Below are 16,860 nucleotides of genomic sequence, written 5' to 3'. Positions count from 1 at the left end.
AAATGTTGCCTTAGCGATTTTTTCCTCCAGCGCGCGTGCACACACACACACGTTTGTTATCGTAGGGTTGCTTATGAGGGCTGGGCTGTTGCAACTGTTTTTTGTTTTTGTTTTTTTTCTTTAAAGAGCCCTCAAACGTACGGTTTGAATAAGACAAGTGAAGAGCTTCATGGGCTTTGCAGACCTTTGTGAGAGGGGAAGTACACCATTGGTTCTGCTGACCTCCAGGTCCCTTTAAGGAAGCAAAATGAACAAGCTTCCCATTGCAAATTATAACTGGAGGCTGTCATATACCTCATTCATACTGCAATCATACCGTCATTCTACCACAGTGTTTTTTAGAAGTGACACCTTAAAAAATAACCATCCCTCTTCCACCCCCCCTACCCCCCTCCCCCCCGCATGCCCTGTAATCTGCTGGGAACCATTTGTCAAGAGCAGTCTCTCCCCGTCAAGGAGCAAACAATCAACAGCTAGCCAGCCGCAGAGCTGATTTGTGTTTGGGGTTACAGAGCCGAGGAAGAGATCTGCTGCAAACCTGACCCGTGTTGACACGCACCAGGGGAATTCTGCAGATGGCATCATCCGAGGATCTGGGACTATTTTTAGAAGCTTTGACTAGCCTCCCAGAAACTGCCTGTCGCCTCCATTCCTAGTCTGAGATCTATTATTTTTATTAAACCTATTAGAATAATTTCATCTCTTCTGTGTCGCTAGAGCCCATCCATCTGCCTTGAGCTTCACAGCTGGTCATGGTCACAAATCCATGAGCATTAACCCCATGTTTACCCAGGCTGGGCACTGCTGGGAAAGCTCTCCACTGGGGAGGGATAGAGTTTGGGATGAGGACAGCGTAAAAATTGGATTGAGGGTTTTTTTGCCCCAGCAAATCGAGTATCAAAAGCAGCTTCTGAACAGCAATTTTCCTTCCACATTTGGAGGCTTCTGCTGTCACCTGGTCCCTCCATGTGTCACCTTTTGGAACAGCAGCTGTTAATTGGCCCAGTACAGTACACTCTGTATGTACCACACATAGGGCTAGAAATTAGCAGCTTCTCCTGCTTCAAATAAAGCCCCCCGGTGTAATATGCTGGGGAGACAGCAGAAGGGAAGGGGTGTTTTCCAGTGTTAGTGACTACCAGGCAAACTCACGCACAGAACAACATGGACAAAGCCTGGGTTCGTGGTCTCAGTCCAGGCCTGGGAATCAAGACATCTGGGTTCTTTTCTGGACTTTGCCACTGTTAGAACTTGGTTAAGTCATGTAGCCCATTACCCCCCCCCCCCCGACCCCCAAAAAAGCAGCCTCTCATTTTAGGTGCCTCCATTTTTAACAGCCCACTTTGAGATCTAAGCCGCATCTGTGCTGGCAAAAATGGGACAAGGAACTCGCCCCCTTCTTCGCCCGCTGTCGTACCTCCACCCGGGGTAGCAACAGCAGAAGCTGGAATGTAGAAGGGCTTGGGCATTTTCAGCACCATGTTGTCTAGCCTTGCTCTGAGCAACCTGCTTGTCGCTGCCTCTGCTGTTTATTTCCGTAGCCTGCTGGGAACCATTTGCCAAGAGCACTCGCCCCGTTTCCCCAAGGAGCAAACAATCGACTCCCTGCAAGGGCTCTGAGCCAAGCCAGGATCCTGGTCTCCGCAGGGCTCCATCTAAGTAAGGGATTGGGACTGAGCAGAGCAGGAAGTGGCAGGAAGGCGGGGGTGGGGGGGTATTATTGACGTGACTGAGCTAGACTGATGCATTGTTTATAGGGGAAGGGGGGAGGATGTGTCTTTTCATTACCCTTCCCTGTTGAAGAAGGCTATTTTTAAACTCTCAAATTTAGCAGCAACTGGGATGTCTAGAAAAGTTCCAGTGGTTTGGGAAAAACTGAATTCATTACCCCACTGCTGGGCCCCACCCAGCCCTGCTAATGCACTTCACTTCTGCCCGGCAGCAGCCCCTGCTGTTAGTCCTGAGACCTTGTCCAGCTTTGCACCTTTCTCCTGATCTGCAGCCCTTCCATTCTGCTGTTGCCATCCTGGGCTCCCCCCTCAGCTTCCCCAGCTCTGCTAATGCCCCTCAGTCATGCAATTGTAACTTGCTGCATGGGATGGGTCTAAAAGAGTCTGTCCTTTGCAAGGGAACTATCAAACCTTCAGGAAACCCAAAGGTCCCTGATAAGAGAGGGGGAGTCAGTACCCTCCCACTACCCTGCGACCTAACTCTGCAGCCTTTGGCAGTGCAATATCTGCCTTTGTGCCATGCCCCATAGCTTCTGGATTCTGCAGTGGGATCTTGTTGGGGGCAGGGAGCACAGCAGCTGCCTCTCACAGGCTCAGATCTTATGCCTCACCCTGCCAGAGAGACCGCTGTGGATACAGTACCCTGGCCCGGTGCTAGCTCATGCCAAGCAGCCGTTCACTGCCCTGCTCTGGAAACAACTTCTCCCCCACCCTCTGCAGCTCCCTTGCTCCAGTGATTTAGTTAATATTATTAATTAAAAAAAATAAGCTGTTGGGTCTGGAGGAGGCACTGAGTGACCTGGGCTTTTTACAGCTTGGAATAATGAGCCTGGTTGTCTCTCTGGCTTGCGTGCGTGGGGGCGCTGGGGAGGCAGGCTGCCCAGGAAATTGTTCTGGTTGATAGTAAGCCATTCCTGCAGCTGTTATGCCACTCCTGCTTACAGCACATAAAGGATGCTCTGTGTGTGTGAGGGGCCCTTCTCAGGCCTCTGCTGTCTAACATTCACTGGGAGGCTGGGAGTGAACTGAGATTCTGAGAGAGAGAGAGATGAATACAGTGAGAGGCACCACAGAGATAAATATATAGCCTCATGCCAGCCCCAGCCCCCGGCTTGCCAGTCCTACACACAGGAGATGGCTCAGTAAGAACCCCCCAGCATTTTGCTTTTCCACATCCATGTGTAACACGTTGGCAAAGTATGTGCTGTGTTCCATGCCTCCATCCACGTCTGGGCCACTAGAGGATAACAGCCTACAACTGCTACCCACTAAATTACTCCTTTAGCATGTGTTGGATGGCATTGGGTCCAAGCCCTGCTGTCGACTATGGGGAGGGGTGGCTGTTGCACATGTAGGGATGTGGGGGTTTATTTTCATTTTGTCAGCAGTGATTATTCAGCACATGGAGGCCAGGACAAGCCACGTAGTCCCGGCTTCTGTTTCCAGTTAGAGCAGTGGATGGGTGATCCTGTGACAGTCTTCCTGAACAGCTTGAGGAAAGCAGCTACACTAACTTCCTGGGTTCAAAAGAGGACTGCAGATGTGGGCAATGCATTATGGCTGGAGAGCAATGAGAAAGCTCTGGGTGGCTAACTGTGAGGTAACCCAGCCCAGCTGTAATATAAACAGGTGCGAAACAGGATCTTGTTGAGGACCAGGTGCTGCATCCTGTCCTATCCCCTGGGGAATAAAATCCCTCTGCATAAATCAAAGCAAGAGAGGAACACATGGGAAAATAAAACAGGTTTCTGTGTAAGCTGGGAGGAGCTCTTTGTCCTGATTGGGCTGGGGCATGTGTCTTAACTGGCCCTACCACACATTCTCACCCACTCATCCTCCCTCCTCTCAGGGTGTCTATAAACCAGGCTCCTCCCCATCCGTGGCTGGGCACAGCAGGCAAACAGCTTGCAAGATGCTGGCAGTGCTCGGGGAAGAGAAGCACAGATTATAGACACAGCTCAGTTGCTGGGGTAACAGATTTCCCAGGCTCCTGCAATGCTCAGCATAGATAGCGGAAGGGTATCCCTCAGCCAGGAGGTTTTTCCATGAGTGCTTCATAGCAGTGGGACCGGGGGGTGATGTTTTCTGAGCCTGGGGTGCAGGAGAAACGAACAGTGCATCTGTTGCCTGCACTGGCTCAGGGATCTCTTTTTGTCACCACCCTGTGTAACGTCCCACTGGAGTTTTGGGAAAGTGCTGCCTCCCCCTCCCCTGCTCCCTCATCAGACCGAGATTAGGCCCAGGCCGAGCCGCTGTTGACGGGTCAGCGGAACTCTGGAAATACGGTGTTTCCTGGAACACTCACTACTTCCTAAGTGAAACAATTGAGGCGGCAGGCTGCATGATCTTATCAGGCCCCGTCCTCTGATTCCTGCTGGTATTTCGGGAGACGCTGTGCTCTGTTTAGCAATGAACTTGCTGCCTTTGGACAACAGCAAACTAGTGTCCTGAATAAATACCCTCCCTGCAGCAGCGTGTGCCAGCTGCTTTCACTTGCAGAGGAGTGAAGGGAGGGATGTTGTCTGTTTCATTTGGATCATGGACAGGCCTAGCATAATGGTCCAAGCACAAATCTGGGAGCTGGGTATGCATGAGTTCTAGTCCCATCTCAGAAATGGCTTCCTGTCTGTGGCCTTAGACAAGAGACTAAGACCAAAATTCTCCAAAGCAACCACTGTCTTCAGCTGCCTGTTACCGGGTGCCCAACTTGAGACACTTTGGGTTCTAACAGCTCTAGCTGAAGTCAATGGGAGATGCAGGTACTCAGCGTGTCTGAAAGGCACACGACATCTCAAACTGGGGTCCCCAACATGGGAACTCCACAAATCAGAGGAAGCTTTTGAAAATCTGTGTCCAGCTTTATCAAAAGAGCTGGGTTCCCATTAGGAGTGCTCAACACTCTATGACAACCATATGTCTCTCTGTTTCTACCTGATGCTTCTTCCCTGAAAGAATAATAATAATAACCTTTGGTTATTAAGCATCAGGGTGAATGTCTGAAACACGTCAGAAATGCTGCTTAATTGTTAAATATGAATGCTGAAAATCTCATCTGATTTTTTTGAACTGATTTAAAATAATATAGGAATTCTTTTTAAAATATAGTGTCGGTGAAAAGTTCTGGACTGACTGCCCTAGAGTCCCTTATGAAAAGGCCCATTCACTCTGATTGCAATGTATTTTGCACTATGAATAAATCTCTGTGGGTTGGTGTCACTTAATAATAAGCTTTGTCCTATAGTTTTCATATAATTGTCCTTTATTTCCTTGGTCGCCCCCCAGGAGGAGCTAGAAGAAAGGGAGCTCATTTTCCTTGGCTTCTCTGCTGAAATCAGAAGCAAGGGGGAGATTTAGTGAGAAATAGGCAGTGTTTCTTTTAGATACAGGCACCTCTCAGACTATAAACTGGACAAAGATCACCTCTTAGAGGATCCCAAAGAGCTTTCAGGAGGTGATGACTTTCAGCTGCTGATGGTCATGATTGACTCTAATCCTATCCAATTATAGACTCGCAAGCCAAGCTCCCCTCATGCCTCCTGTGCAGTTAGGTCAGATTTGCATCGACAATATAGCTCAGCAGAGAAAGCAGACTTGTCTCCGACCTTCTCATTGTGCTGCTCAGGCTTTGATGACCTTGCCTGGTCCTCTCCAACTGAAAATTCCCATATCCCACAGGATCACTGGAATCAAATGAAGGGCAGAGTAAAGGTGGTTTGAGTGTGACCTTGGGCCCAGATCTTCAAAGGTATTTAGGCAGCTGACTCCCAAAAATCAATGGGACTCAAGCACCTAAATATCTCTGAGGATTTGGGTCTGAGGGGGGATGGATGGTGTGTGCCTGTAGGGATTTCTGTGTGAGAAGATGTATGTAGGCTTTACACTGCATTTCCTTAGTTTTATGAGCTTGAGTTTTTTGCATTTGAGTCCCTTATCAGCCTCAACTGGTTTTCACAAAGCATGTTTTATGACAGAATATATTATTTTTCCTTCACCAGCAAACTTCGACATCAGGCACAGAGTGAAAGATTTGGATACAAGGAGGTAAAGTGTGGCTAATTTCTAAATATTTCTGTATGGTTTCATGGCAGGCCTGTGATATTTACAAGCACATAGATTAGTGCCAGTGAGGGGAGGGAGTTGTGAGCCATTCACTTTTCTATGAGGAACTGGACTGACACCCGAAAAAGCCATCAATGGAACTAACTTGAGGTCACTGCTGACCCAGAGCTGGATTTGAACAGATAGCTCGACCTTGGTTTCTAGAGGCAGGGTCTCAATGCCGCTCTGTTCACAAAAGGGTGAAATTCACCCCTGAGCAGGAGACCATGCAAGGCCTGTGAGCTTACCTCCCAGGCCTTCAGAGTGGAGACACAAGTGGTGCATAGGACCTGAGAACCTACAGAAAACAGTGCTGAGGCATGGCTGCGTATTGGGTCTGCAGGGGAATGCCCAGGGAGGTTTAGTGCTGGGCTGTGAGCCAAAGCAAAGCCAGTGCTGGGGAAAAGCCAGTCAGGATTACAATGGGAATCATATACAATAGGGGAATAGGCCCCGGGCAGTCAGCTGTTGCCCTCTGCAGGGGAAAGACCAACCACTGCAGAGGCTCTTTGTCCAAGGTCAAATGTCCCAAAGGATTTTATTTGTGGGGATGGGAGGGAAGGACTGTCACTGCTGGCTGGAGTCAGGAATGGTGTGGTCACGTACAGGGCAGGCCTCTCCACAGAGCTCTGCCAATGCCCCTCAATCCTGATTTGCAGCTCCCTGACATTCCAGCTCTGGGAGCTCTAGTGCTCCTAAGTCCTTGCCTCGCTGTTCCATGCCAGGGCTCCCCACACACCGCTCTGTCGATGCACTTCAGTCCTGACCTGCAGCTTGCCTTGCTATCCCAGTGCTAGGGTTATCCTGAGTCAAAGCTCAGACTGGCGGAATTGTGCACCAGTTATTAGTTAGCACTGCTACTGCTTGTGCGCTGCCTGCTGTCTGGATAAACAGAGGCCTTCTGTCTCCAGCACTGTCAGGATGACAACTTTCACAAGCACAACATTTGCTTAGTTAAAAATAACCACCCTGGTCATTTTGATAACTGCTTCTGATCCTCATCTGCTTGCTTCTTTTCCCTTTTCTCCTGCAGGTGGTCTTGAAAGGTGATGCCAGGAAGTTAAATTTGCATGGGGTAAGGACAGCCTCCACTCTGATTTTTATCCTGAACTTTGAGAACAGGCCTCATGGGATTGCTGCCCCCCTCTAAGCCCCTCTTCTTTCTGCTTTTGTTACCTGAAGGATGAGAGAGAGGTCCAGCAGGACCTGAACCCTTATGCTACTTTCGCTGCCTGGGAGCAGATGCCTTTTAACGAAACTCGTATCTTGTAATAAGATGGGGTTTTGAGGTCAGATGAACATTCACAAGCCCAGAGAGCTCAGCTTACCTGCCTGGGACTACCACTGACTCACTGTGTGACCCTGCCTAAGGCCTGTGGCACGATGAGGATGCTTTTTGAGAGTAACTTGGGTGGCTCTGTGAAACAGAGATGCTAGGTAGGCCCCTACCTGTGCAGATGCAGCCTGTATCAGTGAGTAACTCCCCTTCCGAGGGCTGTTTATTGGCTGTGTGAAATGAGCTGCCGAGGGAGCAAAAGACAAGTGGTGCTGATGACAGAGTGAGGCTGGTTCCGTCTGGGATCTCTGGTGCCTGTGGGTGTGATGCTTTGTTCTGCAGGCTCATTCCTCCCCTCCTCTCTGTCTCCCCACAGCAGACCTGTGCCGTCTGCCTGGAAGACTTTAAAGTGAAAGATGAGCTGGGAGTGTTGCCATGCCAACATGCCTTCCACAGAAAGTGAGTAGCTGCCAAGGACAGCCCAGAGCCTGCTCTGTGCCCCCATCTTGGCATGAGGCCCAGTGTTCAGTTATGCCTCTCATGCCCTTGATTGGAGAGAGGCCCAGCCTATGCCTCATACAGCTCCTGGGTGGTAAGAGGCCCCATGTCTGGTCCTTTCCCCTCTCAGGCTGGCAAAGATGCCCACAGCAGCTCTAAGCAAGCTGGATAATAATGTGCACAAGTCACCTAGCTACACCCCTTTGCCTTCTAGCCATATGTAAACCCAGCTGGGGAGCCAGGACAGGCTTCCTCCCATCAATAAGCCTCAGCCTGCCTTTGCTTTGGGGATTCACATCTTGGCTGGATGTAAACTGGCCAGGAATAAATTTAGTCTGGACATGAGAAGATGGTTTCTAGCCACCAGAGGAGCCTCCCAATAGGAGCAGTGGGGATAAACAGTGGTGGGCTTATTTTAAGACGGTGGTAAATTTGGGTGGGATTACATGATGGGGTTTCCTGCGATAGCAAAGGACTGGACTTGGAAGACATAGGTGGTCCCTTACAGGCCTTAGGACTGAGTTCCTAAATCAGCACTTGTAGCTGGCCCCCTTGATTTCTGCAGCCCCCTCCACTGCATGAGTGGGAGCAGGGAATCCAGACTCCAGGAGGGACAGATTCCCCATTGGAACACAGAGTCACTGCTTCCCCCTCTCCATGCAAAGGCTGTGTTCAGGGAGAAGCACTGACTAGAGAAGGGTGAGGTGGGAGATCTGCTTGGGACTGTCCTGCCCCTGAGCATCAGGGAGGGACAGAGGTAAAGCTCTTTCCTACCTCTGGAGCCTTCTCACGCTCACCTGCTTTGGGATCCCTGGATGAGGGGGCAGGGCACCAGAGTAACATACAGCAGCATGTTGATAAACAAGGGAGAGAATGGGAGGTGCGTAGACACCTGGGCATAGAGAGAAGAAATGACTCTCTTCCCATCTGCTTTGGTGCGTGCCAGGGGCGGGAGCCTGCTGGGTTGTGTGGGCCCATGACATCATACTTGGGAGGGCAGGAGTGAGGAGGGTAGTGGGCTCAGGGAGCTGGGGAAGGACACGTCTGTCCTAAATTCACCCCCTCCATTTCTCTGTTTCTTGGCTGCAGGTGTCTAGTGAAATGGTTGGAGGTTCGCTGCGTCTGTCCCATGTGCAACAAGCCCATCACAGGCCCCACAGAGCCCCACCAAGGCATTGGGACACTCCTGGATGAGCTGGTGTGAGGACCTCTTTTCTCCCCTATGAAGCCAAACAGCCATTCAGATGGACCATTTCCTGGTGATCTCTGCACTTAACTCCTCCACCCATCTCCCCTGGGGATTGCTAAGCCAGCAGCCTGTGATACCGCCTGCCATGGGCATACGGCCCCCTCGTAAAACCTAGGACAGATCAACTGCCATGAGTGCAGGAGGAAAACAAGCTGCGTCCCCCGTGAAGCACACAGAGGAGGAGGGGTTGGCCCAACTCTGAGGTCATTGGGACCTGAGCGTCAAACTGCTGATGCATGAAGGGCCTGGGAGACTTAATTGTGCCCCTTCCTAGCTGATCTTGCAGGGATGTCTGATTTCTTGGCACCAGGCTTCTGAAACTGGATATTCCTCACAGAGACCACCCAGTTCAGGGTGGGAAGCAAGGCAGGAGCCTCCCCTGCCACCCCCTGGGGACTGTAGTTCAAACCCGCCTACCACTACTGTTCTTAATAGGTTTACTATAACCCTCTTTCAAAACCAGAACTTACGTTTAGGGCCTTAACTCTTCCATAGGTCCCATGTAAAGGCCAAAGCTTTAGCTCTGCTACAGCCAGCCAGGAATTGACCCCTGACTGCTGGAACCACAGCGCTGATTCTTATCTATAGGTCATTGATGGGATCTCTGTCTTAAAAAATAATAGTCAGTGTTTACATAGGGCCTGAACAAAAACAGAAGCTGCAGAGGGCATGTCATGACTGATTAGATCCTGTTGGCAGAACTGGACTGTTGCAAGAGTGGGAAGGGTATTTAGGGAACCACAGCGGGGTGGGAGGGGGCGCGCAGGGGAATGCCCATGTTGGACATTAATATTCCTTTCTTGTATCAGGTTAGCAAGACCTTTTAGCAGCCGGTGGAGATAGTTTGGAGATGTTTCAAATACAAAGCAAGTTTTTCTTTTGAATTATTTTTAATTTAAACTTGGAGGCTGTTTTTTTTTAATTTTGTTTTTAAAGTCACCTCTCAGAATTTCCTTCCAGCTCAGAGACTGCAAATTAGTAAAACCACTCTGAGATATTTTGTTTTGTACCTTGAACCTTTGTACCTTTCTGCATAAGGTTTGGGGAGAGGGAGGGGCTGATGGGTGGAAAATCCAGTCTGGATTCCCCCACCTCCTCCCCACTATGTTGCACTGTAAATAATATTTTTGTATGCATTACTTTCCTGACTGTCTCAGGCTTCCTACACACCCCTGAGGATAGGGGATGTACAGTTTTATGTAAAACTGTAATTAAACTGAAGGCATCTCAGTCTAAATTGTGAATGTTTGTTTCTAGCAAGGGGTTCTAGTAGTACATTCTCAAAGCACAAAGAAATGTATTTTCTTAGGACACACACACAAAGATGTGTGATTGGGGGGTTTCTCCAAAAACATTCACAGTGGAACTGGAACTAAGCCTAGGAATATTTCAGAGTTTTGAGGGAATCAAATTAAGAAGCTGGAATGGAGCAGAGAGAGTGATCAGCACAAGAAACCGGGAATCAGGGTTCATGGGTTCTGTTTCTAACTCTGCCTCTCACTACTTGATCTTGGGCAATCCACAACCTTTCTGTGTCGGTTTCTTCTTCTGTAAACTGGCAATGATACTTATCTCACAGGGGCACATGAAGTACAATTTGTTAATTGCACTGAGTTTGCAGATGGGAAGCGCTTTAACAAAGCCAAATATTATCCTCCTGTATTTTATTGGTTTGGGTGGTTGTAGCAACAGGGGTAAGTAACAATAAGGCAGACTGCTGTAGGGCTCTTGCTGTATTTACCACTGTGTCATACAGACCTGCTCTAAGCAGTGTTAAATGACAGTGATAAACACACCCTCAGCCAGTTGTTTTCAGGAGCAGCCCCACACTAGTGAGCAACTGGTGGGGCTGCATCATGGCTGGTGGCACCGAACATGGTTAGCATAGCAGTTCGGATGTTGAAAATAAGTTAACATCTAGAGCTGGTCAGGAACTTTTTCACAACATTTTCACAAAAAAACCCCGATTTGTCAAAACGAAAATGGTTTGCAAAAAGGTTGGGTTTGACAAGGCACCTGACAAAAAATTTTTGTTTTTTTTTTTTAAAATTGAGATTAACAAAGTCTAAACTGGGAGACTTAGACAAACTGAAATTTTCATTTTGAGTCAATTACTTTCCATTTCAAAATTTTAGTAAATTTACAATAAAAAAGTGAAAAATTGAAATTAAATCAGTCAATTTTGAAATATTTCAATCAGGGCCGTAGCAGCAAAGAACATGGCCCCCTCCGAACATATGTCTGGGCAGGGCCCCTTACAATGCAGAAACTGGAATGCGGTATTTATTTTATACAATATACAGGGTTCATATTATGTATACATAGGCCTACAGTGTACATGTATTCTGTATTTACGCAAAACGCTTCTTTCGAGCCTTGTTCTCCGCAAATTGGTTAATCAATGCATCATAGTCCAGAGATCTGCCAATCTTGTTTTCGATTGAAATAACTGCAAGCGCAGAAAGCCTGTCATCTGTCATGGTTGAGTGCAGGATATTCTTGATCAGTTTCATTCTGCTGAAGCTCCTTTCAGCACCAGCGACAGTAACTGGTGTGGTCAGAAGAATTCTGATGCAAATGCAAAGATTTGGATATATCTCCTGAAGGCTGTTCTTGTATATGTACGTTAAAGAATTGTTTGCCGTGACAAGTCCTCTCTCTTTCTCGATGACAAATAAAATGATTCAATTCCATTATGAGTTCATTGGCATCACTCTCATTTTTCTTTCAAAATTTTTGCTGTGATTCTCCAGTTCATTTTCTCTGTGACACTGCTTCAGGCTGTTAGCGTTGTACAGAAATCCAAACAATTTATACCACTCCACGAGTTGGTCAAATCGCGACGAAACAGAAGATATGGCCTGATCAGTGAGAACAAGAAAGAACTGCGATTTGAATTTTTCTTCGGCAGAAAGACGACTCGAATCATCAGCACATTCGTAATCAAACATTCTCTTCTTAAGTCGCACCCTGGTTTCTGGAAACACCTGCTCAATACCCATATGCTCTGCTAATTCACGTGCATTTGTGACCAGAGAGATATATCCTGTATTTCGATAGTCTTTCAAAAACTTCTTTTTAGCACCGACTTCTGCCTGCAATACGTCAATTGACATCTGGTGACTGAATTAATTTGCTGGTTTTATTGACGTGAAATAGTATATTGTACCACGTGTACACAGTCAGAACAAAAGGCCACGTAGTAACATGGTCTAAAAGTGCACCGGCTTCTGTTGCTGTATTGCCATCTTTCTTTTCGAGCGCATATTCTCGCAAAGATGACAAAGCATTGCACAATTCTTCAAGGTGATAACGCAATGGATTCACAGCATCAATTCTCGACTCCCAACAAGTGTCCGATAACCCTTTAACAGATATTGGCATATGTTCTTGAAGTATATCCCAACGTGAAGGTGAAGAAGAAAAGATAACGTATATTCTGTTAATCAGACTGAAAAAAATCAACGGCATATTTCGATGACTTTGCCGCGTCTGAGATCACAAGATTCCAAGTGTGAGCTCCACATGGTACATACAAGGCACGGTCATTTATTTCTAGCATGCGGGCTTGAACTCCTTTATTCTTTCCTCTCATATTTGCGCCGTTATCATAAGCTTGGCCTCTCATGTCAGCAATGTCTATTCCTAAGTTGTTTGCCTTTTCAAGAAACGCTTCCAATAAGCCCTCGCCAGTTGTATCATGAACATTAAGAAAACCAACAAACGCTTCACGAATATTGACACCATCTTCACCATTGCATTCAACAAAGCGTAACACCACACACATCTGTTCTTCATGTGACACGGCGGGCGTACAGTCCAAAATAACTGAATAATATTTTGCTTTTTTAAGCTGCGCTATGTTGGCCTCTTGAATGTTACTGGCAACAAGTTGAATCAGCTCGTTTTGGATCTGTGGACTGAGGTCCTGAACATGTGTCTCTGCCTTCTTAATCCTCTGTAAAAGTTCGCTGAGGACAGTATCATACTTTGCAAGCAATTCAAACAGTCCCAAAAAGTTGCCATCCGAAGGATCGCCGAGCTTTTCATTACTTCCTCGAAATGCCAAGTTTCTTTCGGACAAGAAAATAACGACATCAGCCATGCGTTTGACAACATTTCTCCATAAATCTTTCTTTCAGAAAAGCCTGCAATTCGAGTTTGTCAATAGATGTACGGTTTACTATGCCTGTCCGGAGGTCAAACCATTTCACCATACAGTCTTTATGACCTTTGCCTGTTTCATGCTGCTGAAGTCTTTTTGACAGTGCTTTCCAAGCAGATGTTCCACGATGTAGCGGTATGTCGCCAGTGCCAAATAATTTACAACAAAAACAAAAAATGGCATCTTTCTGAACTGAGTACATTAACCATGAACGTCTTATTTTCTCGCCATTTGCCATGGTTCGATAGAAATGAGTACTTGTGAACTTCCGTCTTTCCTCGTAACTTTCATTCTGCTGCGGTGGGCCACGTGCAACAATGTCACATACTTGCCTGTCCGATATTATAGATGGCCAATCTCCTGGATCATCAGTCAGTGATTCAGATACTTCTTTCCCGGCAGCAGCTGGAATATCTGTCACAGTTAGTTTGGTAGAACTGGCTTCACCTTCGACCTCACTTGAAGCACTTCTGGATACTTCTGGATACGATTCGTCGCTGCTAGTGCTGTCCGTTTCATGTGCCTGCACCTGTACGTTAGATTGCAGCGCACAATACGTTGACAACTTTGGAATTTTCTCAAGTTCCTGCTCGGCATCTTTTGCTGCCTTTCGTTTACTAGCTCCGCTCTTATACGTTCTCTTAGACATCACAAAGCACGCTTCTGCGTTGCAAACAAATAGTTTCAAACTATAAAAAATTAAACAACTAAATTAATAACATTTATCCGCCAACCGCCATTATGAACGCAAATACACATTCTTTGAATGGGTCCAACTAAAATTTGAAACTGACAGACAGACAACTGCTGTAGCCAATAGCATTATGATATATCATAATAACTTCAGGGTTTTGTCAGTAAAACTGACATGGATTGTGCAATAGCGTCAATAAATGTCACGTACCTAGTTATACCTGATATTTTTTTTGCCACTTTTAGGGGGCCCCTTCCTTGCGGTCAATTGACCAAATCTAAAAAAGATTTTGGGTTTTCAGTTTGCAGAAATTTGAGATTGACTTTTTGCCCCAATTCAGCATAGGAAAATTTTTCAAAATATTAGATTCTCATGGAACAGGAAAATGGTTTCCTGCCCAGCCCTATTAACATCTACGTCACAGATGAAACTCACTGCTGCACGATATTTAATAACTTAGGATAATCTAGACATCAATTGGACATTTATATGAATAAAAGCTCATTGGATATGATCGAGGTCTATAAAATCATGACTAGTGTAGAGAAAGTAAATAAGGAGGAGGTGTTTATTCCTTTTCAAAACACAAGAACTAGGGGTCACCAAATGAAAAATTAATAGGTAGTGGGTTTAAAACAAACAAAAGGAAGTCTTTCTTCACACAACACATAGTCAACCTGTGGAACTCTTTGCCAGAGGATGTTGTAAATGCCAAGACTATAACAGGGTTCAAAAAAGAACTACATAAGTTCATGGAGGATAGGTCCATCAATGGCTATTAGCCAGGATGGGCAGGGATGGTGTCCCTAGCCTCTGTTTGCCAGAAGCTGGGAATGGGCAACAGGGGATGGATCACTTGATGATTACCTGTTCTGTTCATTCCCTCTGGGGCACCTGGCATCAGCCACTGTCAGAAGACAGGATACTGGGCTAGATGGACCTTTGGTCTGGCCGCTCTTATGTTCTTAAGCTGCAGTGACAGTGGGAGGGACAAAAATGCATGGGTTGTTAATCCTCATTCTTCAGACCACAAGGTGAAAACTCTTTTCTTCCTGATCCTTAGTGGTAAAGCACAACTACTTATTTCCAGCCGCACCAAAGGATGTTTAAGTCTTGCAATTCATGAGCTTGCATATGTCATCTGCTCACGACACACATATACAAATATAGCCACAGAATGAGAAGAATGGAAGTGTACAGGGACATCTCACCTGCCATCCAGAGAGACACAATATTGTATTATTTCTCAGGTAGAACTGTTTCCCTGAGCCATGCAATTAAAGCCTGACACATGCTTCTCTAGCTTTGAGTCCCTAAGTGTTTCTTGGGCCCTTTCTCTCAGGCTAGTAAAATCAGAGTTTAGTGGCTGATGGATAAATTGCAGAGACATAACATCTGTGCCTCTATCCCAGCTCTTCCAGTAGCAGCTCTGTATTCCATCTTTGTTCTTTGGGAGCCTGTGTGACAGGAGAGAACAAGCGAGTCATGGGGCAGAAATCATTTAGTCCTTGATGTACAAAGCATTCCAAATACACCTCTGTAAATTTACTGTTGCGAGATATCTGGCAATTTTAAGAACATTCGCTTCATACATTCCCTACTGCCATCTGTCGGTTGCAATAGGAAAAGTCATTCAACATCAGACACATGGAAGAAAGTCCGGTCAGCTCAGCAACTACGCCACTTCCTTGGGATTTCTCAGTTGCCTGGCACGGTCCCAAAAACCTATCCAGTAATTAGATACTATAGTATTCCTCCTTACACCATCCATAGATATCAAAGCATCTCTATTGAGGAAATTAAGTATTGTTATCTCCACTTTACAAAGGGGAAAACTTGGCTACAGAGAGGGAAAGTGACTTGCCCAGTCACAAGGCAAGAGCCAGCTGTGAGAACCAGCAATAGAAGCTACCAATCCAGAATCAGGGTAAAATTTTCAAAGTGCCTAAATTCCAATTTGCTAAAATAAGTCACCTTTGAAAATGAAATTTAGGCACTTTGAAATTTTACACTTGGTCTGGTAGAGTGCAGGCAGAATTCCTGAGTTCTATTCCCAACTCTGCAGCTGGCTTTTGAGACTTCAGCCAGGTCATGTCTCCTGTCTAACAGGTTCCTAATTAGCAAAGAAGAGTACATAGCCACCTACGTAAAGTTTTGAAGTGAATAAGCAGAGACTGTGCTAATATATTATTTTCTGCTCTCATTTCAGAGGAAACAAGGGGGAATTCTGTAAATTAGATAAAAAGATTGAGAGTGTCCAGATAAAATAAGACTTCTTACCTCAAGGCATAACAAGAGTTATTGTCAGCCCTAGCCATAAAAATGACTTCTGCAAATCCAGGGCACGATTTTTAAAAAAGACTAGTCATTTTCTACCCAAATTTAGGCATCCTAAATACACTTTATTTCCCCCAAAGTGATAAGCACCCACCTTCTGAAAATCAGCCCCTTTAAAGCACACCAAGCTAGGTACCCAAAATTAGGAATCACACTTGAAAATATTGTCCAAAAGCATTACCAGCTAAGAGTATTTCTAGAGCACCCAAGTAGCACCCTAGCCGCATACAGAGAAACAAAATCATATCAAAACCTTGCCTTTGTGTATTTTCCAAACCCAGCTGTATTCAGGGGGATCGAGTTGTAGTCTACAAACATCCTTAAAAAGAAACAAGCAAAACACATCCACATAATCCCACCCCCTATGGCTCACAATGTAGTTTCTTCGTACTTCCTACAACAACCCCCATAACCCCTTAATGCTCACATCCCCCAGGTTCCGGTCAGATGGGTACTGTGCCCCGTCGTAACAAAGAAGGACGGCACATCTCACACAGCCGTGTGCAAACCCCATTCATCACGCGTCAGAACCTGAAGGATCAACACGCTGCAGCCGCGCTCGGGGGGGCCATGCCACTCCACTGGCTTACTGCTCAGGGCGAGCGGAGCGCGCCCGGCCCCAGCCCGAGTTGCCCCTGGATTCCCCTCCGCCCCCAACGAGAGGCCATTTGCAGCCACGCCCCGCTCCAGCTGGCCCTTAGTTCCCATCCGGGCCCCCGTGGAGCGGCAGGATCGGAGCCGGAGCCGCCATCTCATTACGCATGCTAATATATGCATACCCGCCTCCCCTCTACTCCGGCGAGCGCGGCTCGC

General features: G+C 46.7%; 1 protein-coding gene, 1 long non-coding RNA gene and 1 other non-coding gene across 6 annotated transcripts in view; 1 reads left to right on the top strand and 2 right to left on the bottom strand.

Moving 5' to 3' along the window:
* The window catches only part of RNF122 (ring finger protein 122), a 23,791-nt gene extending 12,247 nt beyond the window's left edge, over positions 1-11,544 (top strand). For both annotated transcript variants that reach the window (XM_005285077.4, XM_024105544.3), the window contains exons 3-6: positions 5,726-5,771; positions 6,862-6,903; positions 7,481-7,563; positions 8,692-11,544. In XM_005285077.4, coding sequence (XP_005285134.1) covers positions 5,726-5,771; positions 6,862-6,903; positions 7,481-7,563; positions 8,692-8,806 — 286 coding nt within the window. In that variant the 3' untranslated portion in view covers positions 8,807-11,544. The remainder of the gene's footprint in view (positions 1-5,725; positions 5,772-6,861; positions 6,904-7,480; positions 7,564-8,691) is intronic.
* LOC103306121 (uncharacterized) lies at positions 11,119-16,860 on the bottom strand. 3 transcript variants are annotated; one of them, XR_010598633.1, is made up of 4 exons: positions 16,306-16,860; positions 14,922-15,167; positions 14,578-14,680; positions 11,119-13,705 (listed from the first exon to the last, which is right to left on the bottom strand). It is a non-coding gene; the product is annotated as an uncharacterized LOC103306121 (long non-coding RNA). The 3 variants fall into 3 exon arrangements; XR_010598634.1 differs by having other exon boundaries at positions 15,991-16,820; XR_010598632.1 differs by lacking the exon at positions 14,922-15,167 and having other exon boundaries at positions 16,306-16,828.
* Positions 16,489-16,587, bottom strand: LOC112059570 (small nucleolar RNA U13). The gene has a single exon (XR_002888874.1). It is a non-coding gene; the product is annotated as a small nucleolar RNA U13 (small nucleolar RNA).

The sequence above is a fragment of the Chrysemys picta genome, chromosome 2, assembly GCF_011386835.1.
Source record: "Chrysemys picta bellii isolate R12L10 chromosome 2, ASM1138683v2, whole genome shotgun sequence".
Classification (NCBI taxonomy): Eukaryota; Metazoa; Chordata; order Testudines; family Emydidae; genus Chrysemys; species Chrysemys picta.
This window is presented reverse-complemented; position numbering and strand designations above follow the sequence as displayed.